Here is a 26,159-nt window from a genome sequence, read left to right as displayed (position 1 = left end):
GAAAAAACCCCAAAAGGTACTTGTTGTTCAGCCCCAAACAGTGACTGAGCATGCTGCTCACTCCACAACCAGCGTGGGTTAGGATAAGGGCACTTTCCTGACAAAAAAAAAAAAAAAAACACCTGAAAGGGGAACAATAACAGCACCCAGCAAATTACACTCACTCCTGGTGACAGCACAGAGTACTACACTGATGAAAAGGCAGACCCCATGCCCTGGCCACACTCAGACTGCCCTGGAAGCACCCAGGAGCACCCCTCCCTGACCAGCCCCTCTTATGGGGGAGTGATGGCAGCTGGTGTGGAAAACAGTTCCCAGCTAACTCAGCTCACCTGTGCTAACTCGTCTCACCTGTGTTGGCTGCTTGGGCAGGCCAGAACCAGGACAGTACTACTTCTTCAGCTGGAGGAAACCAAAGGGAACTCCAGGCTGTTTCCCCCTTGTCCTCAGAGAACGCAGCAATCAGAAGGATGGGTCACCACAGGGGACATCCCATGTCTAGGAAATTCTACACTGATGAACCCATAAAGACACCGTTTGAAGAATATTTCTTACACATTTTATTGACCGAATATGGAAATCTGCGTGTTTGCTATACAGGGTGACTTCCACATGCATATAGTTACCTCAATTTTTTGTTTAATAACTTCTGTAAAGGTTCTCTGAAGATTAACTATAACCCAATACGAGGTTCCTGTTTTTCCAGCAAATCTAAAATATTCAAGCTGCTGCTGGTTTGGGGCAGGGGGGAGGGAGTGGTGTTTGTTTTTCCTCTGCACCATCCCAGTTCCAGTAGAGCCATAAATGGCCAGGCCTATTCTCAGACTCCTAGACCCGTGCAATGTGAGTCTCTGGGCTATTTGCCACATCATCTGTAGGTGTATCTGTAGATTCTGCCCATATCTATCCCGTTAGTCTGCAATTCACAGATGTAGGAAAAAATGAGGATTTCTGAAGTCCAGCAAGCAGCTCTGTATCAACACAAGGATAATGTGTAACTCTGCGATACCAGGCAGACCCTTTTAGGGAACTGTACCGCTACAACTGAGCCTCCAGCAATCATGAGGGATTGTTTGAAGTCTTCTGAAGGCTCAGAGCCGGTTAACAGCACAGGGCTGCAGAATCAGAGAATCATAAAGGTTGGAAAAGACCTCCAAGATCATCTAGTCCAACCGTCCCCCTACCATCTATATTACTTACTAAACCATGTCCCTGAGTAACTCATCCAACCTTTCCTTTAAACACCCTGAAGGATGGTGACTCCACCACCACCCTGGACAACCCGTTCCAATGCCTAACCATGCTTTCTGAGAATAAATTTCTCCTAATTTCTATCCTGAACCTCCCCTGGCACAATTTGCAGCCTTTTCCTCTTGTCGTATCACTAGTTATCTGTGAGAAGAGGCTGATCGCCAGCTCATCACAATTCCTTTCAGGTAGCTGTAGAGAGCAATAAGGTCTCTCCTGAGGCTCCTCCACTACAGACTAAACAGTCCCAGTTCCCTCAGCCTCTTCTCATAAGACTAGCTCTAGCATCTCAATATCTTTCTTGCAGTGAGGGGCCCAAGACTGAACAAAGTATTCAAGATGCAGCCCAACCAGACTTTAGTACAGGGGTAAGATCACTTCCCTGGTCCCACTGGCTATGCTACTCCTGATATGAGCCCACTGCTGGCTCATGTTCAGGTGAGTGTCAAGCAACACCACCAGACCCTTTTCCTCTGTACAGCTTTCCAGCCACCCTGCCCCAGGCCTGTAGCGTTGCCTGGGGTTATGACCTAAGTGCAGGACCCAGCACTTCGCCATGTTGCATTTCATCACAGTGGCCTCCGCCCATCGAAGAAGACAGCATTAAAAGGATTGATGGAGGATGAAGATGGGGAATGGGGGCAGAATAACCCTTATTTTAGAGATGTTACTCCTAGTTTGCTAGGCAAGAGGATGCACTCTCTCTAAAGCTGTCAGGCAGCATGCCGCTCTGAATGGGCTTCCTTTAGAAGCACAGAGAACTTTTCTTCACATCTTACTCATGACTAAGCAGGTCTGGCTCGGCACTTGATCTTTTATAAGTGTTTCACCCCAAGCTGCCTGTTTACGTGCATTCCTGAACGCTAACGTTGTCTTTTGACTCTTTCAGCACTAAGTTGGAAGCCTTTACCTCTCCTTGACTGAACCGCACCGCAGCTGGACTACGTGACTGCCCCGTAACTCTCTGACAAACCCGTGACACTTTCGAGAAGGCAGCGGTTTCCTTTCGTTGCCTCTTTCGCCCTCTCCCTGCCCCAGCCCCTCCTCCCGCCGCGGGCTATGGGCCGCTGGAGGCAGCACGGCGCCAAGAGCCCTTCTTGAGGCCGGTCTCGGGGAGCGGGCCAAGAGTCCCACCGCGGCGGAGGCCGGGGCGCTCCCTCCCGCCCACTCCGCAGCCCTCTGAGGAGGCTGCGCCCGCCGGGCAGTTTCCGTTGCGGCAGCTCGCGCCGCGCGCGCGCGCCCCCAGCCCCGTGCCACTCACGCCGCGCCCTCTCCCCCTGCAGCCGCCGCCGGGCTCCGGCGAAGCGACGCTCCGTCTACCGGGAAGGAAACCCCGCCCCGCGGCCAATCGCGTCCCGTTTTCTTCGAGAAGAGCCCGTCTCGCAGGCCAATGGCAAACCGCCGTGTTCTGCGGCGCCCGGGCACCTTAGCGACGGCCGCCGCTGCCGCGTTGCCATGGGCACGGGGGACGCCAGTGCCGCCCGCCAAGGGGAGCGGCCCTCGCCCCCACCGGGCCCCCGACACGACTCACGGAATAACAGCAGAGAAAGTAGAGTTCAGTAGAGTTTATTGCTTTTACCAATGTCCTGAAACATTACAAAAGATAATTCCATTCTAATTAAAACAACAAAGGTTGGATCTTGCACATCACTGACACGCGCGGCCCGCGAGGGGTGGGCGGCCGTACAGACCGAGTGTTGACTCTGCCTCTGGAGTAACCCTTTTCGTCGCGCTAGGACTGTGTGAGGAAGTAAGAACAACACGGGTGGAATTAGAAAAGCAGTCGTAAAAAACTCGGGACGGCAGAGCGTGTGTGTAGCCACATTTCAAATCACCGGCGTTAAAATCAAAGCTGACGTCCAGCCACAGCGGCTGGACCCTGGAAGACACCTTTGCTCAGGAGTGTCAGCGACAATAGAAAGAAAAACGTTATAAATTATTTCTCTCACCCATAAAATCATTTAGAAAAAAACCCATTGTTTTCAATATTCCAAATAAACATCAACAGATACTGGATCCAATATGAAAGTGTCTTTAGATCAACGCCAACTAAGTAGTCCTGTGAGTTTTCACTAAAAAAAGTTACAAAATAAAACTGACTTAAAATTACGAAGCGATTTGCTTTATTTATAGCACTACTTCTGCGCCGACTCCAAGCTGTGTGCCTCTAGTCTTAAAATTTACCGTAAAATAAATTACTGTTGGTATAAACAGAAGTATTTCACACATTTGTACTGTACTTTGATAATGCATTTGACCTAGATGAGTAATTAAAACATTACTAATCATATAAAGCAGAAACAATGCGAAAATCATGGTGGTGCTCATCTAAGAGACTACATTTGTGAACTGGAAATCAGGAACCTGTATGATTTACAGAACAGACATACAAGACGACAACCCTTTAAAACAGCGCAGGCTTTGTGATGTTACACCAACTTGTTGTTACAGTTACATTTTACAGCCTGTATAACTTGCCTTTGCAAAGGGCACCAATTAGGAAGTTACCATGTGTTAAACAGAGATGCAGGTGAAGCAAATGGCCACGTTATGGGAGAACTTTCCTTAAATGGGAGGAGGAGGGGGGGGGAGAAACCAGCCAAGAGATTTGGTTGTAAAACCTCCAACTAGGGCACCGAATACTACCCTAACAGGTTTCAGGATGACAAACTTGGCAATTTGGAACATTTCACTGAGTAAATCATGTATTATGTTATAGCTGCAATATTAACCTAAGAAGAAAGTATCATGACCTTGGGCATATGTAAACAGCACGAAAAGCCTGCCATTGGAACACATATGAAAATGCTAAGAACGAGTTTTGTAGAATGCAATTTAAACACGAGACTGCATTTTAAGTGAAAGATTTTAGATGATAATTTAAATGGGTGGTCAAAATTAAGACCTACACTTTATGTAAACATTCATATTTATAAATAAATTAGAAAAAGAAAAGGGAGGGAGGGGTAAGGAAAAAAAAAAAAAAGGGGACTTCCTGAGGTGGCTCTGCAGCCAGATACACAGTAGCACTAAGCTCCATTCCGGGAAACCAAGGCATCTAAAAAAAGTGCAGGGCTGTTTATTTTTCTCTAACTGCTGGAATGGAAATATATTGGCGTAGGTTTTACAGGGCTTAACCCCTGTGGAAAAAAAACATAAAATCAGTGCACAGTAATCATCACTGCTCTTTTGTGTCCATTAAGGCAAAATGTATATCTACATACAGTAAGCTACATCCTTAGCAGTTTTACTTTAATACTACATGTGATTTTAAAGCTGAGAGGGTGTAAAATGAGCAGCGAATCACTTAACAGATTATCAATGGTGTTTTATGCACTTAATACCAGATCATCTTCTATTCATCAGGAAAAAGTGCAAGTGTAACTTGCTAGTGACCAAGAACACTGGAGCCAACAGTTGCTGTAAACTGCTTTGCAAGTCATGGTATCTCTGGCACTGAGTAAAATAGCTACACAATTGAAATTAAATAAATACTGTTATTAGACTTGTGGGTCTTTGGTTTTGTTTCCTTTGAACTTCACTAGAAAAATACCCACTTCCTGTAATATTGACGAAAACTTAACCCTTCAGAAGTAGAACCCAGATACAAGATGTGCAGCACCAGGGACCCCTGGTTTCCAGCATTAAAGAGTTAAAAAGAAAATATTGGGTGGCTTATAATAGTTTTTTTGGGGTCCTTGGTATAATTGTTGCAGGACTGTGAATATGAAATGTAAACTACTACTGGGAGGACTAGTTCAAAAGCAATGCACTGTGGCAACACCACATCAACCACCCAAAATACCTTCACTCACTTTGATTCAGCAATAGCTATTTACTACTCCTCAACAGCTGACATGCAGATGTGTACCTATTTTTTTAAATTTATTTCTTTATGGATAATGCAGAAAGACTTTGGAAACCATCTGCTGTACTCTCATTGTTATCTGAGTTTGACTAGAGGGAAAACATGGGTATGTTATGTACTCAAGCTAAGGCACAAACTACACTAAGAATAAAGGAGCATCTTACACAGGTCATTACACAGTCACATCAGTAATGCAGACCTCATTTGTTTTTCCACTGATCTGAGCCTTTGTTATGCCAGTTTGGATATAACATTATCCGTACTGGTGTACACTATGATTTACTTTCTTTAAGCTGTCTTCTCAGAATTCAGCCAAACAAAAAAAAGAGGAAAAAATTAATTACATTAAAGAAAATGGAACAGTCCATGTAACTTAAATGCTATTTTTAAATGTTTCTATTTATTCCCACTGATAACTTCGCTTTTTGTAGAGAGAAGACAGTAGTATCCTAAGTGACACTTGGCTGAAGAGCACCAAAAATTCCACCTCAAGTGGTATTTTTAGATGAACTCTGCCCTCCTGCAGAATCTGCTCCTTTTGTGCTTGTTGAGAATTTTACCACATGGTCCATGGTAAAACTCACAACTTTGCTACAAGCAGAATTAAGCAGACAGCATTTTCTAATTTTAAATGAGCAGAGATTCTAATTAAAGCCATTATAAGACATCCAGAAAGGGTTGGTGGTGTTTCAGAATGTAGAGATCATTTCAGAAACTAAAGCAAAAAAAAAACTAAGGCATGAGGAAAAAAAAAAAAGGAAACTGAGCAGATAATTGATCAAGACTTTCATTTATACATAAAATTTTCATTATTTCAAATATTATAATGTTAAACACTAGAACTTGAAAATGTAAGTACAATGCACTGACTGCATCTTTCAATGAGCCCCCAGAAATCCCATTTACTTTAAGAAATGAATATTTACTTTTTCGATTCATATTACATGATAAAAATTTATACTAATTAAAATAAATAAAAAGTTTTAAAATAAGTTGGTTTGCTATCATATATGCCCTTCACAATGGAGAGGATCAGAACTGTACATACAAATACCACAAGCAATTTGTAATCCATAAAATAATACTGATCATATACCTAATTACAGAATTAAACTACAGCTAATTATACATAATAAATTTAAAAATTAAGCAAGAAATGTATTTGATGAGGACATGTATAAAGTTTCAGTCAGAACTGAGTAAGTCCGATGCTGAAAGTTGACAGAAAAATGTTAAGTAAAAAAAAAGGAACAAAAGAATTTGAAAGCACAAGTATTATTAAGTATGTGTAACTTCCTATTGACCAAATTGCTGTCCATAAATCCAATTTAAATTGTGTAAACAGAGTGTCCAGAATGGCAAATACTGACCTGGGACTGTAACTACAATGCCTGGACTCGTACTGCTACTAGACGATAATGAAAAATTAGAAGAGTCAATTTAAAAAAGAAGTAGCAGAACAGAGTATTTACAGATATTTTAAGGATTAACAAACCACCTGACTTCAGGCTCTAGGCCACTTCTGTAAAACGGGAGAGACAGAATCCGGAAAACATGAGCATGTAGCAGAGACATAAAACACAGTAGTTCTCGTCGACAGCACATTAATATTTGTTCTATGAAATCACAAAAAAGTATACCCTGCAAAAACAAGCAGGAATTGCCTGCATGGAAAACAAACTTCTGTAGAGCACGTTATAAACAGAGGTATTGCAAATTTTTAAGCTACGTGGACCAGTAATCATCAGAAAAAAGCTGATTTCACTTTTATGCACATATTGGTTATTGAAAATAATATGCATTCATTACAATCTTCCTATTTAAAAATGAAAATAAAATTTCCAATAAAATAAATAGCTGAAGTGTGATCACCACTCAATCTTATTTGTAGGAAAATCTTCTCATTATGCAAGCATATCTACAGTGCCCTAAACAATAGCAGAATTAAATACATGTCGCTCCTTATACTGGAAATCACACTTCAAAGGTATAATACCTACAGTGATATATATACACACACACAAATAGACGCAATTCTCCTTGGTTCAGTTCTATAAAGATGTCTCAGCATCCACGTATTTCACAACAGACGTATCCTCCACATTTATTTTCACGCTTTCTGGCTTTTCAGGGCTGTTTGAAAGCAAAGAGGAAAATCTAAGGTTTGGTTCTTCTTAATAAAGGTTAACTTTCAAGCATCTTACACTTAACCATGAACACTGAAAGTATTTATGTACAGATACTTTTATGATGATGAATTTCTATTGGACTCCAATTAAACTGTGAGCTACTACTGACAGAACAGTACAAGCTCAAAAAAGAGAAACACCAAAACTCATCTATAAATACCATTTCCAGTCCCATTGCTTTTATTGGTTTGAAATTGTTTTGCAAAACATGTTTTGGGGAAAAAAACAACCAACCACCCAATCACCCACCCACCTACAGTAAGATGGATTTGTACTGACTAACTGCTGAAAAACAAATCTAAAAGTTTAGCTCTTATGGAAAGAGAATTACAGGTCTGTATCCCTTCAAGTCATGGGTACCCAATGACTACCAGGTAATGAGTCAGAAGCATCCACAAATTCTGTAACAGGTTTCTCAGAATAAACAAGAGATAAGGGTATACTGACACACATACTCTGTTATCTAACTAGCGTCTCTATCTTCCTGACAGTCTAGCTCCCGTGGTACTATTTTCCAAAAAATTAAATGTTTTAAATGAAGTTGAAACAATACAGGCTTAAGATTCACTGAAAAAGGTGACTACACTAGTGAGTCTCTTCAGCTTTTTCTATTAAAATACCTCCAAGTTCTGTCTGCTTGGTTGACCTACCGTCTGGGCAAAACAAAGCACGTGGCCATGCCTACTTTACAGCAATGAACATGCTTAATTAATGTATGATATACAAGTGCTAAGGAGCCAATCATGACTGCTGTTTCCATGATGTAAGCAGAACAGTACCAGATAGCTTGGATGACTGTGCATTTACACCCCCCTCAAAACCAACTTTTCCACCAAGATGTAATTTTAAACAAAAGTTGACAGTTTCCTATCGCTGAAACCTGTCTTCCTTTGACAGAATTGCCTGAAAGGGATCAACAGACAGTATAACTGCATAAGCTTAGTTTTCCTGAATCAAGCAGGCCAATTTTTCCTGTTACTTACATAAAAATAGCTGCACTGTGCAGGAACAGATAACAGTTCCTGTAAGTTACAAGCTTTTCAGGAATTTTGAGATTTTCTATATGAATATTCAGGATTGGGCTTGTCCCCTTCCTTGATAGATTCAGCCAGGTGGGGAGGAACAGAACAGCAGAACGATTCATTGCACACCTACTTTCTTGTCTGTTAGGAAGCTCATTGAGAAAGGGGTTCCTGGCCATCACAGAAGATACGTGTTAAAGTATCATATTATTTAGTAATATTTGAGAATATTTTAGGTTTTAGAGATTGAAGTGCTGGTCTTACCTTTTATTCCCACTGGCATTTTTAATATTCAGGACCAACAATTCCCAGGCTCACATACACTCTAGTAAAGCTTTCAGAAACCCTAAACCCATCAGAGCAGCACAGAATTGTATTAAGTAAATAAAGACTAATGTTAAAATTGTAATAATACATTGAGTAAAATAATTGGAATTCCTTAAAGAAATTGTTCAACTTCAGCACAAGAGACAAAAATTAAGTTAAAATTCAAGTTCCTCAGAAGTAAAAAGTCAATACAGATTTACAACCATGTATGTTTAAATTTCAAGACTGACAAGGTCAGCTATAAGCTACTAAACACAAATCCACAGTTAGAAAATGTGTGAGTAATTATATCTACCTCAGGTTAGCTCTGGTTACTTTGGCATTCTCGGTATTCATGGCAAGAGCCTTCCACTGTGCAGTTTTGGCCATTTCGTCTGATATGTTTACAACTGAGGGATCAATGCTAAAGAACAAACATACTTTCTGGTTAGTATTCAATACCTTTCAATAGTATTATACTTATTGTCACTCATCACTGACATCAGTTGTGCTTGTTTCAATATTTACGCAGCCACAAGTTGAGTTCATCTCTTACAAACATAATTCAACAAAAAATCGGAAATTTAACTGACTAGTGCTGCCTTAATCACATTGCATCTCAAAACAGTTTTTCACATAGATACCATTTAGACATTGAGAATGTTTGAGATATACCTGATTTCTAAATTACCTGTAACTTTTGAAAATTGGTTTGCATGCTCAAAAATGAAAAGATGAATCACACTGTTCGGCTAAAGCTTTCATAGCGCGTAATTATTTTGTTTCCAGGAAATAATCAAGGGCAAAAGAGCAGTCGTTAACAAAATCTCTAAAGCAGTAACTCAATTGAGATTTAAAACTAAGAAAAAACTAAAAATCCCAATATCCAGACAGATTTCAAGTTACTATTTTTCCTGCAGAGCCTTACTAGACTGTTTCAAGGTCTGTGTGTCACCTTTTCACCCCCAAGTCCTGCAGAAGGCAAGTTCACCCTCACAGAAGGCAAGCTTTCAAAAACCCATTTCCCCCTTTGCTCCACACATCTGTACGTACAGCAGGTGCTGTCCTTAGATATGTTTTCTGTTCTGTTCTATACATAAGCTTCACAATCTACTCCAGGTATATGTAAGAGGTCTTCAAATTTTGTAGAAATCTTTCAAAGCCCTTTTTCCTCGGGAATCCCCACGAGATGCAAGGCAGTGAAATATATAGTAAACACACATGCACACAAGTTGATGAAATCATAATTCTACTGTGAGAGCAATCAGCAACTCAGATGCTTTTTAAAAAAGCTTTAGCACTTAGCAATTTCCTTTCAGTTGTTACAATGTGATTAAGCCTGCTCTTAGAGTAGACAGTAGTACTCAGCAGAAATATCTGTCTAATCCAAAAATCCTGGGTCCTGCACTTGAATCACAATAATCCCAGGCAAGACTACAGGCTTGGGGAGTGTCTGGAAAGCTGCCTGGAAGAAAAGGACCTGAGGGTGTTGGTTGACAGTTGGCTGAATGAGCCAGCAGTGTGCCCAGGTGGCCAAGGAGGCCAACAGCATCCTGGTTTGTATCAGCAGTAGTGTGGCCAACAGGACCAGGGAAGTGATCGTCCCCATGTACTCGGCACTGATGAGGTTGCACCTCAAGTTCAATGTTGGGCCCCTCACTAAAAGACACTGAGGTGCTAGAGCATGTCCAAAGACAAGCAATGATGATGGTGGAGGGTCTAGAGCATAAATCCTATGAGGAGTTAGCCTGAGGGAAATGGGGTTGTTTAACCTGGAGGGTGAGTTTATCACTCCTTAAAACTACCTGACAGGAGGTTGTAGCCAGGTGAGTGTTGGTCTCTTCTCCCAAGTAACAAGGGATGGGATGAAAGGAAACAACCTCAAGTTGCACTGGGGGGTGGGGGGTTTAGACTGAATATTATGAAAAATTTCTTGACTGAAAGGGTTGTCAATCATTGGAACAGGCTGCCCAGGGAAGTGGTTGAGTCACCATCCCTGGAGGTATTTATAAGCTGCATAGACATGCATTTAGGGACACTGTTTAGTGGTTGGACTTGGCAATGTTAACGATTGGATTCAACCTTAAAGATCTTTTCCAACCTGAGAGATTCTTCTCTGTGTGTTGAACAATCACAGAATACCTGACACCTAAGCTGAGTACATCCCCAGTAAGACTGCAAGAAAATACCTTGCACTGAGGGACCTTTCCATCAGAGAAATTCCAGAAATTCCTTTACTGGAAGAGAACCAGTAACCCTGTCATCACATTTACTTTCAGAAAATAACATTTTAAAGTACAGATGGCTGCCTGTAAAAAGGTATTTTTTTATATATCACAGAAATTACAGGCTTTAGTCCTCACTTAAACCTGAATTCAAAGTACTGCACACTTAAGATTTCTTCTGAAAAATCACAGTGGCTGGTAAACACGGCTCAACTGATGCTATTAGTTGCTTAATACTCAGTTTTTCATGCACAGTAACACACAAGTTTTCCATGAGAACTGACCACGGAAGTTTCTTCACCTTGAGTACCGCTGGTCGAAATAGAGTCATCTGATCTGTTCAAGATGGTCACGTAAATTTATAATTAAGATGCAGTTTTAAAGAACAATGCAACATAAAAATGCTACTAAAGCACTGTAAGATACGCCTTCATATTTCCTAATCATGTCCCAGTTGCAAGCTTGGGAAAAAAAATAATAATTCAACTCATACACAACCAACTCAATTTAAAGCAAATTACAGTGTGTAACACAAGAAGCATTTAAAGACCAATGTTTTACTCTACCTGTATTTTAGACTTTTTACAGGAAAATCCAAATTTGCTTCTCCATATGCAAGGTGTACACTTTCATTGTCCCCTGTCTGAAGCATTCTCTCTGCTTCCTGTAAATTCCAAGTAAAAAGTTTATAAAGTTACTCATACAGCAGAAATCAAAGTATCATCTCATGCTGATGGGTAATTTCCATACAGGTAAGGCACATTTCCCTGTAGATACAGGAGATACAGTTTAAGATCTTTTTCCTTCAAAATATTTTATCCAAAAAGGGGGGATGGGAGTGAGGAAGGGAAGTGTTAAAATTTTTTGAAGGAATTCAACTAGCTATTTTTAAGACTTTTATGGAAAAGTTCTACAATGTATATTAACATATTTTTGGTAACTAGCAGTTGGTTTTAGCCACAGCTCAGCAGACATGCACAAGCAAAACTTCTCTGCTATGACGGACAGTTTTGTGATTAATTTAAGCAGGGTCAAGATCCCTACACTGCTGCTTTTCTCTCCCACCCACACCCAACGTCTAATATAACAAAACACAATGAAAACAAGATTTTTTTTCTAAAAAAATGCTTCTTTCTAATTTTAATCACAAATAAGAGTCAATAGTTTATAAGAACATCATTGACAGTGATATTTCCTTAACTTTAATTGTGAGAAACAGTTCCTCTAGCATTAAAACTCATTAGTAAAGAATTTCAAAATGTGTATTTGGTATATAATGTAATATGCTTAGGCCACTTAAAAATCTTTTGAGTCCCATTCAGTATTTTCTAGCAATTTATAGCATGCTTTGTTTGGTTGTTTGCACACTTACTGCTTTCTCTTTTTTCTTCTTGTCGTCTTCTTTCTTCTTTTTACTTTCTGGCATCAGATCATCAAGCCAGCTAAGCTCTCTTTTGGTGAAACATAAATCCATGAGCTTGCGAATGAACACCAATGCTAGAACCTGACAGGAACCACAAGTGAAATAATTTGTATTAAACTACTTAAAAACCACACAAATGCTTTCAGTGTACTCAGAACATTAAACTGAAGCCCTTTTTTTGCAGTACTAGTTTAGCCTTACCACAAAGTTAAATAAACTCCATTTTCAATAGCTATTCACAACTGAATCGCTTATTTTCAGGAAATGAAAAGTCTTTGTGTTTAAAAGTGAACAACTTGTTCTACAGGTTGTTTCTTAAGGCAGCAAGTATGTTCTAAAGAGATCCTGGATGATGCACGTACTCTTGGAAAATTATTAACCTGCAAAATAGATAACTTACCATCATAGGGAAAACAACAGCAGCTGCAGAGGCTTTAATGACCCACAACAGAACTAGACAAGTGAGCTGAACAACTGTAAAGATATGGACCTTCCAGAGTGGCACATAACGTAGATAAATCAGGTCAGGTTGATGTTTGGCAGGCATTCCAAACAGTTTAATACGGTCGAAAAACTGCATTGAAAAATAAAGTCGTCCTTCAGTTAATTATTTTCTTCCCCACCAGAAGGGCTCCAGAAACATAAGTTAATCCCAAATAAAATACAAATGAAGGATACTGAACATTCAAGGAGCTTTTTTGTTGCAATTTCCCCCCCCCACACTACTACTAAAAAATTTCAGAATGTTTCAGGAAATTTGTTTGTCAACTACAATACTGAGAGAATAAATGTGGAAAAAAAAAAGAGGTTGCTTGTCAACTACAATACTGAGAGAATAAATGTGGAAAAAAAAAAAGAGGAATGAAGATGTCACATAAGAACAAATATCTGAATATGACACTCAGAAAATTATCCTACATACTTCTCAAACAATATGGACTACCACTTGTTGCTCACAAAGTAACGTGTCACAGTTTCCTTTTTATTTAGTGTTAAACAAAAGCACATTTTTCATTAAAATCAAACTTTACCTGAATGCCTTTTAATGAAGATACTCCCATATAAAGGAAGACACCATACAAAACTGGCATTGGAATAAACTGGGGAGGGAAAAAACACCCACACAATTACTTTTGGAATCAACATGGTATAACATAGCAGTCCATACCAGTGCAAGACATAGACTAACTTTTTACTTTATATTTTAAGTGAAATCTGTAAAAACTGAGGCTCTATATTCATAGAGAAAATACATACATCATTGAGCAGTAAAACAAACCTAGAGCCAATAAGGCGATCACCAGGATTTGAAGAGTAGGTTCAGTCTTGGCTGCCCATTCATTCGGTTTTCTACATTGCAGCCAAGACTTCTATTAATGCTAAGTATGCTGCTTTAGGCTGCCATCTGATAGGAATTGTACTATGTGTATCAATTTCATGAAACTGTCACATGAAGTTTTAATTTTGATCACTAATTTTGCATTCCTGGAGCAGACGAAACATAAACCCCAACATACTTACTAAGCTATGAAAATCTGCTAATTTTTCAGGGCTAAATTTTGCTCCAACAAGAAGATCCCTTTAAAGCTTACTAAGATAACGAAGTTCTCCACTGATTTCAGTGGCACTTGCTTAAAACCTCCGCAACCTACAGAAAACAAGCAAAGCTTTCTTTGCTCCTGAATTCATGAAACTTCTGAGTAAAGGACAGCCAAGGTACAATTTGAAATCTTAGTAAAAAACTGATGGTATCAAGCCTCAACAAAAGCTTTTACTGAAACCTAGTATGGAATAAAACTATGCCTTAGGAATTCATTACTGCATATGTATGTCTGTGTATGTGTGTGTATACAGACATACATTTTTAAAAGCTAGTGTTCTCATTCTAAGATCTGCAATTTGACATGCTAGCAATTTAATTTCTGTTATCTTCTGCATTCAATCAGTATAACTTCAGACATGGAATAAAAGCACAACAAGGTTTTGTTCTTATTCTTTTTAAGAGCAGCCTGAAAAATAAAACTGAAAAATAAAAAAGTTTTCATAAAGAACCAATAGTAATAAAGTTATTCCTATTATTCTTGCTTCCACAAAAAAGAAAAGTATTTCTAAGAATCAGCTATTAAAACATGGGGCAAATATCTAGCTTTAGCTATCAGCACCTTTACCCTTCTTTTCTGAGCATTAATAACTCTATTTCTGCTTTTGATTCTGACAATTTGCATTGTACAGCTGAGCTCTTGGTGCTTTTCAAGCAGAGACTAGCAGAGATGGGTATTCAAATTTGACAACTGCTACTGCATTATTATTTTCAGGTTTTACATTCTTTAAGGCATACACATGATCAGGTCGTAAGAATTTATAATATGTAGCTCTAATTGCCAAACTATATCTGCATCCCATTATCTAACTTAAACAGATATTAGAATCTGTTGGTGAAATAAAGGACTTGTGATCTGTCTTTAACAGATTTTACAAAGTTCTTTAAAGTTATTTTCAATTGTGCAGGTCATGCCATATCTGCTATTTTGACAACCAAAAGATTTTTCCTATTTCTCATTTTAACAGCAGAGGCTGAGGGAATTTTACCTAAATCTGAGCAAAGAGCCACCTGAGCTTATTGGTTTTCTTCCAATAAAGTCATTGGAAGGGCACTATGGAGATAAATTAAGAGACAAAGCGTAAACTGAGGCTATGCTACAACCTGCAAAATCTGTTACACCCCAATGATGTATAAGATAATCTTGACACTTTAAACATCAAAGGAAGTTTAGTAAGCTAAAGATAAAGAATGAGAAGTGAGCAATATCATTTCTGATGATCAGCTTTTAAACCAGATGCTTTTGTTTCTTCTGCTGCATTGCTTCCGCTCAAGTAACATATCTTTATCACACCTTTTCTCTCTCCATTTATGAACTCACATAAAACCCACAGAACTATTTAGGTAACACGGCCTCAGGAAACCGAAAAATAGCTCACAAGAAAATCAGGTACATGGACAAAGGTTGCTTTCTTCACTATTCACTACATTTCTAGCTTGCTCAGATTGCATTTGCTTACACCTTCCCCACATTGTTTCTATTCAACTAACACCTGGTGTTAAAATGTCAATCTGAGAATGAGTTTATGCACATTTTACTTAACGTCATAAAACTTTCTAACATTATGAAATGCTAAACCACGTTATCAAAAATCAAAAGCACAAAGAAGATACACCAATTTTGGAAAAAAACTGTCTTTTACCTTTAACACAGAGGTCATGAACACTGACAGGCCCATCAAGACAAAAATCATCAATCCTGTCACTCTCTGCTCCCGGATTCCCAAAAATTTCGGTTGCTCTCCTGGTGCTGAGCATTCAGATTCAACTTTCAGGCTGTTAACATGACTTATGGACAGGACAGTTGCAGCAACAAACCATGGTAAGCCCATGATAGAACAAATCCCCAACATAATACCAACCATGAGCAGATCGAGATGATAACCACAGCCTTTCTGTAAAATTAAATTAACAAATCATTTAATAAAGTGCCTATTTATATGATGCCATATTTGTAACTTAGCTGGTAAATAACAGATAACTACAAAGGATGGCCACAAAATTCTATGTTATTAGGCAATATACACATTTATTTAGTAGCTATTGGGATGTTTCACAGACTTGCAGAAGGAATCTTACACAGTATTAGAGCTTTAAGAAAACTTATTTTACCTTCAGCTTATGCTCTTTCCTATTTATAATAACAGCTGTTATTTGTTGATCCATGAAAATAAGAATAGTACAGAGTAAAGCAGGAACAGCAGCTATCAGGAGTGTCCACCAAGGATTGCCTCCAAGAGGATCTATGAACCACCCTCGGTCTTTTCGGGTGGGCTGAAAAAACAAAAATCAACAGTGAGAATTAAACTACTGAAATAAAACGCAGATTTTATTGCTACAAAGAGCTGCAATGAACACATCAACAGTCTCTTAAGTACATGTTTAGATTTTTCCTCAATGGCTTTGACCAGAAGACTGATTTAGCTGTTACATGTGAATGTGGCATTTATACGGAAAAAACCTGAGACAAACCCATTCCATTCCTTCGTTTCTGCACATCTGCACAAACAAATGCTTCCTTTTCAATGATATTATAATATAAAACAGGTTTTTTTCTGCCAGATGAGACATATATCCAAAACAGAAAAGGGAGATTACTTCATTAACTACAGCATAGGAAAGAAGCTAAGATTTTTAAAATGTTTTATTTCTTACTTCAAATTTCTCTGGAACATGAAGCTTTGGAGAAGGTACTCCTACAAGATAGTCAATCAAAACCATAATTACTATCGTCAGAAATACTGCGAAGTCACTGATGGTAGAACGCACCTATAAAGAAAAGACTTGTATTAACTCTTGCTTTTTCATCATTATAGTTTGCAGGTACAGAAAGACACTTTTCTGTCCTAAGAATAGGGAAGTCCAGTTGTATTAAATGACACTGATGAAAATACGTATTTTCTCCTTTTATTTTAAAATTGAAGCTGCCTGCCACCATAGCACAAAGTTGCAGAAGGCAAGTATTCTGTACAACCATTCATCCAATTATCTCATTTAAAAGTGACCTACTGTGAGAAGCAAATTACTTAAAGGAACTCCTTCCTCTTACTCCTGTCCTCCCAGTCCTACTGGGAGGATGGGCCATCACAGGTACTTTCTTTCAGCTTAATTTGGTAACATCACTGACTTGTTCTGAAATCAATATTCATACATTTTAATATTTTAATACTTGAATAGATAGGAGGGGGATAATTTGGTACAGATTCAGGTTATCAAAGGTGACTTTATTAAACATTGGGAACACATTGTAGGGATGAGGCAGGTTCATAGAAGATCTAACCATTTTGGCTAGCAGTAGTAAGTGGTGTACATCAGTCCAAGGACAATCACTGTATGAGCCTCTGTTAGAAATGGTAATCCCCTGAGGAACCACTTAGAACTCTTCATAAACCACAAAATTTGGGAAAAGCAATCAATTGTTGCAGTACAGCTAGGTGAGGAAAACAGCAGCCATAATCTCTACAAAGGACACCTGGCAACACCTGTTAATATGGAGAGACAGACTGCTTAGGTCTTCTAATGTTTAGAACATCTTGTGGTAACTACAGGAAAGCAGAGAGTAAGCACTGAGTTTTCAGCAGCCTATGTATTCACTCTGGAATTTTTACTTTTTGAATTATTAAATGATTTTCTGGTTTTAATTTCTGCCTTGAAAGAAATATCTCAAGAAACAGTTCTGAAGCAACATTTTGAAAAAAATGCAACTGTGTTAGTTTTACTAATTTATTTAACATGGTAACAGAAGTCTGTACTCAGAATTACCTTAGTTGGGAAATAGCGCTTGGTCTTGAACTGCTTAAGGAAAGAGGAGAGGAAAAATGTTGTAAAGAATAGTATGACAGACCAGAAGAAAACATCTGGAATATATGGTCTGTGATGGCCACAAGCTGATCCATGAAACACACCATGAAGTTCTAAACATTCCTGAAAAGAGAAGAAAGACTCCTTAAATTTCTGTGTTTCATTCATTCAGTACATACAACCTAACTTGTAAACCTTTTGATACAAAACACACCTAAGACTTTCACAGTCACAAAGAGGGAGCTTTTTCCTTCATCACTACCTCATCATGAAATGCTACAAATGTGCACTGTCTGTTACAGAAAAGCCAGAGTATCCATCACATTTCAGGATGCCAAAATGCTGGGAAACGTCCAAGAACAAAAAAACTTCTTTACATTCATCTCATCTCTATTTCTGAAAGCATTTCAAGGTTGAATGCATAAATAAAGACTGAGGACTAAGACCATGCAAAGCAGATTAAACATCAACTTTCAAGCTGATGAACATCAAAAAAAAGCCACCAAACATACACTCAGTTTCTCCCACCTCTTGTATTCTTCACTTTGTTTGTTCTGACACAGTTAAGAATAAAAAACCTCTTAAAATTATACTAACCCAATTGTAAGTAAAGGTTGAATGCATAAATAAAGACTGAGGACTAAGACCATGCAAAGCAGATTAAACATCAACTTTCAAGCTGATGAACATCAAAAAAAAGCCACCAAACATACACTCAGTTTCTCCCACCTCTTGTATTCTTCACTTTGTTCTGACACAGTTAAGAATAAAAAACCTCTTAAAATTATACTAACCCAATTGTAAGTAAAAAGATTTCCAGCAAAATAGAAAAGCATTGTAAATAATTAAATTGAATAAGAGAAAAAACAAGATCAGAGGACCCCTATCCAAAAGGCTCATTGAAACACAAAAGAAATTGAAGTAGATAAATGGAGTACACAAGGAAACAAGCCAATAAATGAAATAGTTGCAAACTGCACTGCCATAACCTAGTCTTTAAACAGATTAATTCATCAAAAAGAAAACTTTTGACAAAAATCATCTCCATTAACAATCTACTTTCATTATAAGCACCACCAAATTCTGAATTAATTTTAAGACGACGAAAGATGACGAAGAGAATGAAAAGTTATATAAAATAAGTAATGAATATAAAAACTATTTTCAAGAGAAAGCACCATCCTCAGTGATTATGGTAGACTAGGAGCCATTGGTGGTACATAGAAAACACTACAGCTCAACTCAAGTAAACCACTGAGGTTTTTGCTTTGCGAAACACCTACTTTCAGTGTGAACATCTAGGCTTACACACAGGGACAGCCCATACATGGATGTTTACTGCTATTTTAGATAGTCTAAGATGGCCAAAGTAGGCACACACAGCTAGCAAACGCGACATAATCTATAGCAGATCCAAATCATTCATGATGTAGGTGGAAATCAGATCCCAGGGTACACAAAGCAGATGCAGACAGTTGCTTTTAGGCAACTGAATCCCACTTGAGAAACTACTTATCAACAAAAGTATTTCTTCCTAAAAGCCTTCAGTATCAACTCCACACAATAACTTTCTTCCTCTTCACCTAGCCATAAAATTAGATATTGTTTTGAAAAATCCAGTTCAGAAGGTAATGCTTTCCACCTTCTCTTTCAAATAGCTCTTCCCATATTCTTCTACCCTTCAATTTTTAAAATAATTATTTTCTTCCAATCAATGTTTAGGTTGTTTCTTTGATTGCGTGTGACAAACCAATTAAACACATTTGCTACCATATTTTAACTGCAGATTCCATCTTCCGATCTTCAAAATATTTGCTTATCCTTTCCAGGAAATTTAAGGAAGTCATCTCTTATTTGTTCACCTCATCATATTCATCTGCACTTCAGGAAGACTGTTCTGCCCATCAAGATTAAGGAGACTACCTCAAGCAGACATTTATGAGATCAACATTTACTACCATGGAATCAGTCATCCAAACCACTACAATGACTGTCTACAGTATTATGGGAGAAATAAACCTGTTAAAACAGGTTTAAAGAGAACAATGTGGGTTCAAATCAAGTAGGAAACCAGATGAAAAATATTTATCAAGACTGGTATTGTGTGGCCATATTCTTTATGCACACATACACACACACACACACACACACAGAGCTTTTAAATACTCACAGACACTGTAAGGTTACTCCACGCTATATTTTCTGCAGACTTATTCATACTTCTCCACACCTGCAAAGTTTCGTTGCTGGGTTTCTCAGGCTCAGAACACACACATCTGAAGGGAATGAAAAACATTTTATATGTTTTGAAGCCATATGTGCCAAAACGCAGCGAAATCCTGAAGAGTTTAAACCAGGGATTAGTCCAACCTGCTATGAAAGCAGCAGAATACAAGACGTCCTCACATGACACGAACTGGGAATATTGAAGGGGTGGAATAGGATAAATGAAGAATCAAAGAAATGACTGCTCAGGAGGTTTGACAGATTGGACCAAAACAAAACCCCCAACTATGTATTTTTAAAAATTAGAAACAGGCAGCATGTTTGACTTCACTGTATGATTGATTTGCCATTTTTTAAACAGAATGACAGCTGAAGAATAAAATTAAATAGATAATATATGCAGACTTCTATATACTGTGAATAAAAAGACAAAGATAACTCAAATGCCACCACCTTCTAAGAAGCCTATATAAACATCTATTGTATTATTTCTAAAGATTTCTACATAATTGGACTAACTTGGTGCAAACTGTTTCATCCGACTGTGTACAAATCCAGATTTTTATATTTCTATACAGGATAACATCCCACAAGAGTTCAAACTTCACTTAGTACTGTACACCAATGTAAGAGAAAACAGAGATTGAAACCAATTCATTTAAAAAAATTGTAGAGATGACAAAGTTTTGGTAAATCCTTTTCAAACTAGACACGTTGATAGTCTCTAGACATTTCTTGAGTTTTCTGTGAAATTTTGGTGGAGTCAGCTATTTATTTTGCATTTGGCATGCCTTCCCATCTACACACAACCAACACTGGTCACACGGAATAATTAAGACACCATTTTTGAGTATGTGGTGGGATAACTGAAGACATAAATGCATAAACTGCTCACATTTAAAGCAACTGCACATAGGCATTTTTAGTAACTTTTGGAACACCAAAACCTCTACTGCACCTCTACTGCAATTGTTTGCGAAGTTGGACTGCAGAAACCTTTCTGCCAGACAGACTGAGAAAAGTACATACCATTGAAATGGGATGTTTTCAAATAAAACTACTGAAGTACATGAAAGGTAAGCTTAATATGTAAATATCTGTGTAGAAGAAAAACATAATAAGCAAGAAATAAATCTTTTCCAATGAGATTGATTAAGATACTGAAAAACAAAGAACCATGAAACGACAAATTTGCATCCTGATAGTGTGATGGTAAAGAAGGAAAAAGCACTAAATATGTACTGGCAAAAAAGAACCCAGATTTGCCAAGCACAACTTAAAAAAATGAGAAGTAAACACACTTTTGTTTGATAACTGAATCTTAACAACAGCAGGAAAAGAAATCGAAGATTAGTACAAAATATTTCCTGTAAGGTAGCTGAAAATAAGTAACTGCAAAAGCTGAAAAAAAAAGTAACTTAAATTCCTCACAAGAGAAGGGAATTTCAACAATAAGTATGACGAGGCGAAGAGAAAGCACCTTTAGTTGTCAGTCAAGGCAGTAGCATGAAAAATCATGCCAAAGGAAGACTGACAGACAAATTTCTCAAGAAATGCAATGAAGATAAAGGATGCTACCAAATAGAGAAGTGGAAATCCAGAAAAAGAAAGAAAAAGTAACAAAATCTAGAGTATTTGATAGTTTCTCAGGTCACTTTGCAGATGATGCTTGTTCTGCCCCTTGTTCCCCATTGCAGAGACAAAGGCATTAAAAAAAAGGAGTCTGGGGTGCAATTAAAAGAGGCCAATTTTTCTACAGCTTTGTAGCAAATCCAATCTAACTAACAAACCAACGACAACATGTGTGACCCCTCACAGAGCTAAACCAAAGACATGTCACACCTTCCCTGCACCCTCATGGCCTGCCTATGCTAGTGTAGCAAAATATCAGATGGCAAGGCTCAGAAGACCTACACTACAGTTTCTACCAGACTAGTGAATTTAACATGCTCACTTAATGATTCAAATGAGGTCCCAGAGCCACCGAACCAAAAGGACAAACAGTCAGGGGAAAGGAGGACATGAGGTAGCAGGGGTTCTCCTATGGCCCACTCCTCACAACATGTCCTGGTCTTAACAGCTGCTCAGACAGGACAGCGAGTGTAAATGCCATGCACAAGTGGAATACAAGAAGCAGTGTGAGAGGGTGTTTGCCCAAAATTGATCACAATGAAGAGCAAGGTGATGATGACCATCAGCTGGGTTAAGTATTAACAAAGGAACTACATGACGATAGGGTGGGAAGAATCACAAAGGTTAGTACCAAAGAAACATGAACATTTGTAAACGTGAGAACTGTGAGTGGAAAAACACAACAGTCAAATCCTTGTTTAACACTGCCATAAGTCACCCTGCATGCATCATGATCTCAGCTTTGGCCAGGCAGAGCAGCCTCCCAGTGGGATGGCAAGTAGTCTGGCTTCCAACTGGAGACTGCCTCCAGCCTGCAACAAGCAGATGTGGACATGACCTCACAGGGGGCTCCTTCACCAATGTGTGACTTAGAAGGCTACAGAGAACCATATATAAATAATAAATAGAAATAAAGAATATAGAAATAAAGCTAGAGGATGCACATGTCCAATAGGCGGGGGGCACTAGCAGAGAAAGCTGTGTTCCTCAGAAATGGTATGTGTTTGTAATCTGCATGTCTGGAGCTGGAGCATAAATACTGGTGTGGGTGCAATTAGAGTTTTAGGGGATTAGTAAAAGAAGGCAATTTAAAAATGAATATTTTAGTGTCTCACACTGTGCTTTATCATCAGCTGTATTACTGATACTGAAAATGTATATATCACTAACAGTTAATTGTGTTGGTGATGAATCAAAGAAAAGTCTGGCTTTTGATTTTAAATTATATGAAATAAAGAGTTTCTCTCAGCAACAGTTAGCAGGATCTAGAGTATGTTGCACAGGATCATGTCAACATGGATTCTGAATGTTCCCAGAGGAGACTCCACAACCTGAGCAGCCTGTCCCAGTACTCTGCCACCCTCAGAGTGAAGAAGTTTTTTCTCAGAGTCAGACAGAATTTCCTGTGTTCCAGTTTGTGCCTATTGCCCCCTGTCCCGTCACTGGACACCACTGAAATGAGTCTGGCCCCATCCTCTTAACATCCACCCTTATTTAAAAGTTCTGACCTTTAATCTCCAGGCTGACCTTTAATAAGACTGCAATTAAAGCAGACGTTATCACAGCCCTTTCCGACCACTCACGGATAACACAGAAAATACAATTCCACAGCATCTTGAATAGAATTTTTCCGAGGTTTCTCATTCTCTTACCACCCCCAGCATTCTTCCTACCCTTCCACAGAGAGGCACAAATTGCAGTTTCAGTAAATGATACATCTCTATAATATAACTATCTTCTTTATGTATTTTACTACCAGATTAAAACTTGATACTTACGAATATAAAGTCAGTTTATCCAAATCATTATGCATATTGAAGGCATAGACTTCTCCCAAATGAAAAAGCTTTTCCAATGCCTCATAAATAAATATGATGCATATTAGCGCTGCAAAAGCTTCCTCAGTAAATCGAGTGATGTAACACACAAGGCTGCTGGCATCTGTGGCTACAAGCACTATGCATAAAAATGCGGTCCACAGACCAATGCTAGTTCGAAGGGAGAGGTAGGAAAGACCATAATCCCTGTTGTAAAGAAAGAAACAGAAGTATTAACTGAGCCAAACATCATCTATACTACATTCTGGTTGAAAACAGAAAGTAGTCACCACATTTCTCATCCTTGATGTTAGTTCTGAAGGAAGCAGAAACTTTTCTGTCTCAACATTACGAGATGTTTCCAGCACTGAGAATGGAGCCATCTAGTTTGGGAAGCATCATGGAGATAATCTGTCCAGAGACACCTAGATGCTTCCTCTGAAAGGGCAGGTCAATCCCTGCTCACCCCGGCAGAATCAAAGGCCACAACTCCACACAGTCAGAACATAACTTTTATTTAAGCCTTTGCCACATCTTACGGCTGGTTTTCTCATTAAGGCTCACCAGTGCCTCACTGCTTTGCCAAACCATATCCTTTTCTCAGTCTCTTGCTGCTGCATTTACATCTTCATGGACATCCAATGTTAACACATCTGCTTTCAAATACAGCTATTGTAACAGGCAAGAAAGTTAGAAAGTGCATCACATCAATACAAACGTCACTTACCTGCAAAATTTAAATAATATTTTTTCAAATACTAGAACTGGTCCGGTGCTCCCCAAAATAGTAAGAGGTTGCCCAGCAAAGAGAGAATAGGCAATCCCAGTTAATGAGGCTCCAAAGAGAGACTCTATTGCACTCTGTTTGGGGAAAAGAGACTGCTGTAACTATGCTGTGTTTCAGGTTAGCATTTAGCATCACATCTGCATAAATACAATTTTAAGATTAACTTAGAAACAAGACAAGATATAAAAACATATTGCAACTAATGTTGATGTTTGAGACAAAAATAACTTAACATAGTTCTGCAGTAACAATACCATGGACAAAAGATTTTTGTAAACTTCATTCTTAAGAAACATAAAGCCATCCAAAACCATGACAAGTTACTAGTCCTGCTAGCTATGGAGGAAAAAAATATCAACATTTACTACAAATTTAAAAAAGGTTACTCAGCATGTAGTTTATGGAAAGTATTGTGTCTCTATCTGCAAAGAAAATGGATATGTATATATATTGCAACATACCTGTACCAAAACATGATACAGTGTGCTGTATCATGCCCACATCAGTCAACCAAGCATTACAAAAGAAAAAAAAACTGACAGGCAGAGGTGCAGGGGAAGTTACAGAACAATATTGATTTATGTATACATGACACCAAAAATAAATGAGCAGTAAAACCCATGTCCCACCCGGTAATGCATTTCTTTTCATTAAGATATCTGTTTCAGTTCTTGAATTAAGTATTTTTCATATAACACTTTCTGCTAAAAAAAAAAAAAAGCTGTAAGGCCCTTCAAAAGAGAAGGGCAGGACTTTTTAGATCCTAAAATAATATCAATAGTACTTGAAAATAGTTAACTACACCATTTACAACTATCAGAAGTTATGGATTACACATTAAAGGGTTCCAGGTGGAATTTTTAATTGTTTGCTATTTTGCAATTATGCAAGCCTAAGAAAACAGTATTTATGCAAACTTAAGCCCCAGTTCAGGAAAACATCAAAAACCAGGCAAGACGGTTAGCTGAACTGAGGCTATTAAAAATGAAAACATGAGTCCTTTGTTCGTTACATTGTGGGATAGGATATATATAATTTTATATATATACACACATATATATGTGTTCCTTGTTCTATTACCTTTGAATTAATTGGGTTTTGTTAGTCAATGCATTAACCTTGGGACTCTCAGCCAGGGTGGCAGGGACAGGAGTACTGTGGAGGTGATGACCTCTGGGAATGTGAGGGAAGGTTTCAGACACAAACTGTGTACCTTACAATGTCAGCTACTGTGCTTGAACATGGGTGTGCAGAAACTAAATTTTATATTCAATGATGCACACCAAGTATCTGAAGGCAGGAACAAACCCGCAAACAATTCCAGATAGCTAAAAGAAAGAAGGTATTTAAGAATCAAGCTTTAAAGGAGCATATTTTCATAAATACATGACGTACGTTACAAAATCACATCCACATTTTGATAACCATTCCTATGTTTAGAGTGGCAAAAACAGTACCCAGAAAAGACAAAATTTATTTCTGTATTTCCTGTCAGCTTGAAGTGCTACATCAAAAACCTGAGTCAACTGCATTACTTGAAAAAGATATAACAGTTAACTAAATTTATTACAAGCTTAAAAAATTGATCAAAGTATCAAGAAGCATTTTATGGCATCGTAAGCTTTACCGGGATCTTAAAATTTGTAAGGGACATGTCTGAATGCCCCCTTCCCTCCCCCAAAAGGACAGAGCCTTGTTTCTTTTGGACAGGTTTAAAAACAGAAAATACATTTCAAACAAGTTTACTCACAAGCCAATTGACACAAACACAAACTTAAGATTGTTGATGTTAAGTATTTTTTCCCTGCAACGATAGTTTGATTTAAAAGGTGCTGGCATACCAAGATTTTGTACATGTATGGCACATGTACATTCGAGTTGTTTCAATGAAAGGTATTTTCTGCTTGTAAACCTCAGCCAGTTTATTTTATTAACAATGTACCACAGTGAAAACACATACACATCCTGTTCGCTACTTCAGTACACAAATGACTGCTACCCACATGCTGTAGGCA

General features: G+C 38.3%; 1 protein-coding gene across 2 annotated transcripts in view; it reads right to left on the bottom strand.

Annotated features, from left to right (window-relative positions):
* Positions 1-6,254: 6,254 nt before the first annotated feature.
* Positions 6,255-26,159, bottom strand: part of SLC4A7 (solute carrier family 4 member 7) — a 93,195-nt gene continuing 73,290 nt past the window's right edge. For both annotated transcript variants that reach the window (XM_084260379.1, XM_084260380.1), the window contains 13 exons: positions 24,085-24,218; positions 23,319-23,564; positions 19,853-19,958; positions 17,644-17,805; positions 16,537-16,650; positions 15,994-16,155; positions 15,525-15,776; positions 13,313-13,381; positions 12,682-12,855; positions 12,231-12,362; positions 11,425-11,522; positions 8,950-9,057; positions 6,255-7,249 (listed from right to left, as the gene is read on the bottom strand). In XM_084260379.1, the coding sequence (XP_084116505.1) occupies positions 7,168-7,249; positions 8,950-9,057; positions 11,425-11,522; positions 12,231-12,362; positions 12,682-12,855; positions 13,313-13,381; positions 15,525-15,776; positions 15,994-16,155; positions 16,537-16,650; positions 17,644-17,805; positions 19,853-19,958; positions 23,319-23,564; positions 24,085-24,218 (1,839 nt within the window). In that variant the 3' untranslated portion in view covers positions 6,255-7,167. The remainder of the gene's footprint in view (positions 7,250-8,949; positions 9,058-11,424; positions 11,523-12,230; positions 12,363-12,681; positions 12,856-13,312; positions 13,382-15,524; positions 15,777-15,993; positions 16,156-16,536; positions 16,651-17,643; positions 17,806-19,852; positions 19,959-23,318; positions 23,565-24,084; positions 24,219-26,159) is intronic.

Source organism: Gallinula chloropus (genome assembly GCF_964237585.1).
Source record: "Gallinula chloropus genome assembly, chromosome: 2".
In the NCBI taxonomy this organism is placed as follows: domain Eukaryota; kingdom Metazoa; phylum Chordata; class Aves; order Gruiformes; family Rallidae; genus Gallinula; species Gallinula chloropus.
This window is presented reverse-complemented; position numbering and strand designations above follow the sequence as displayed.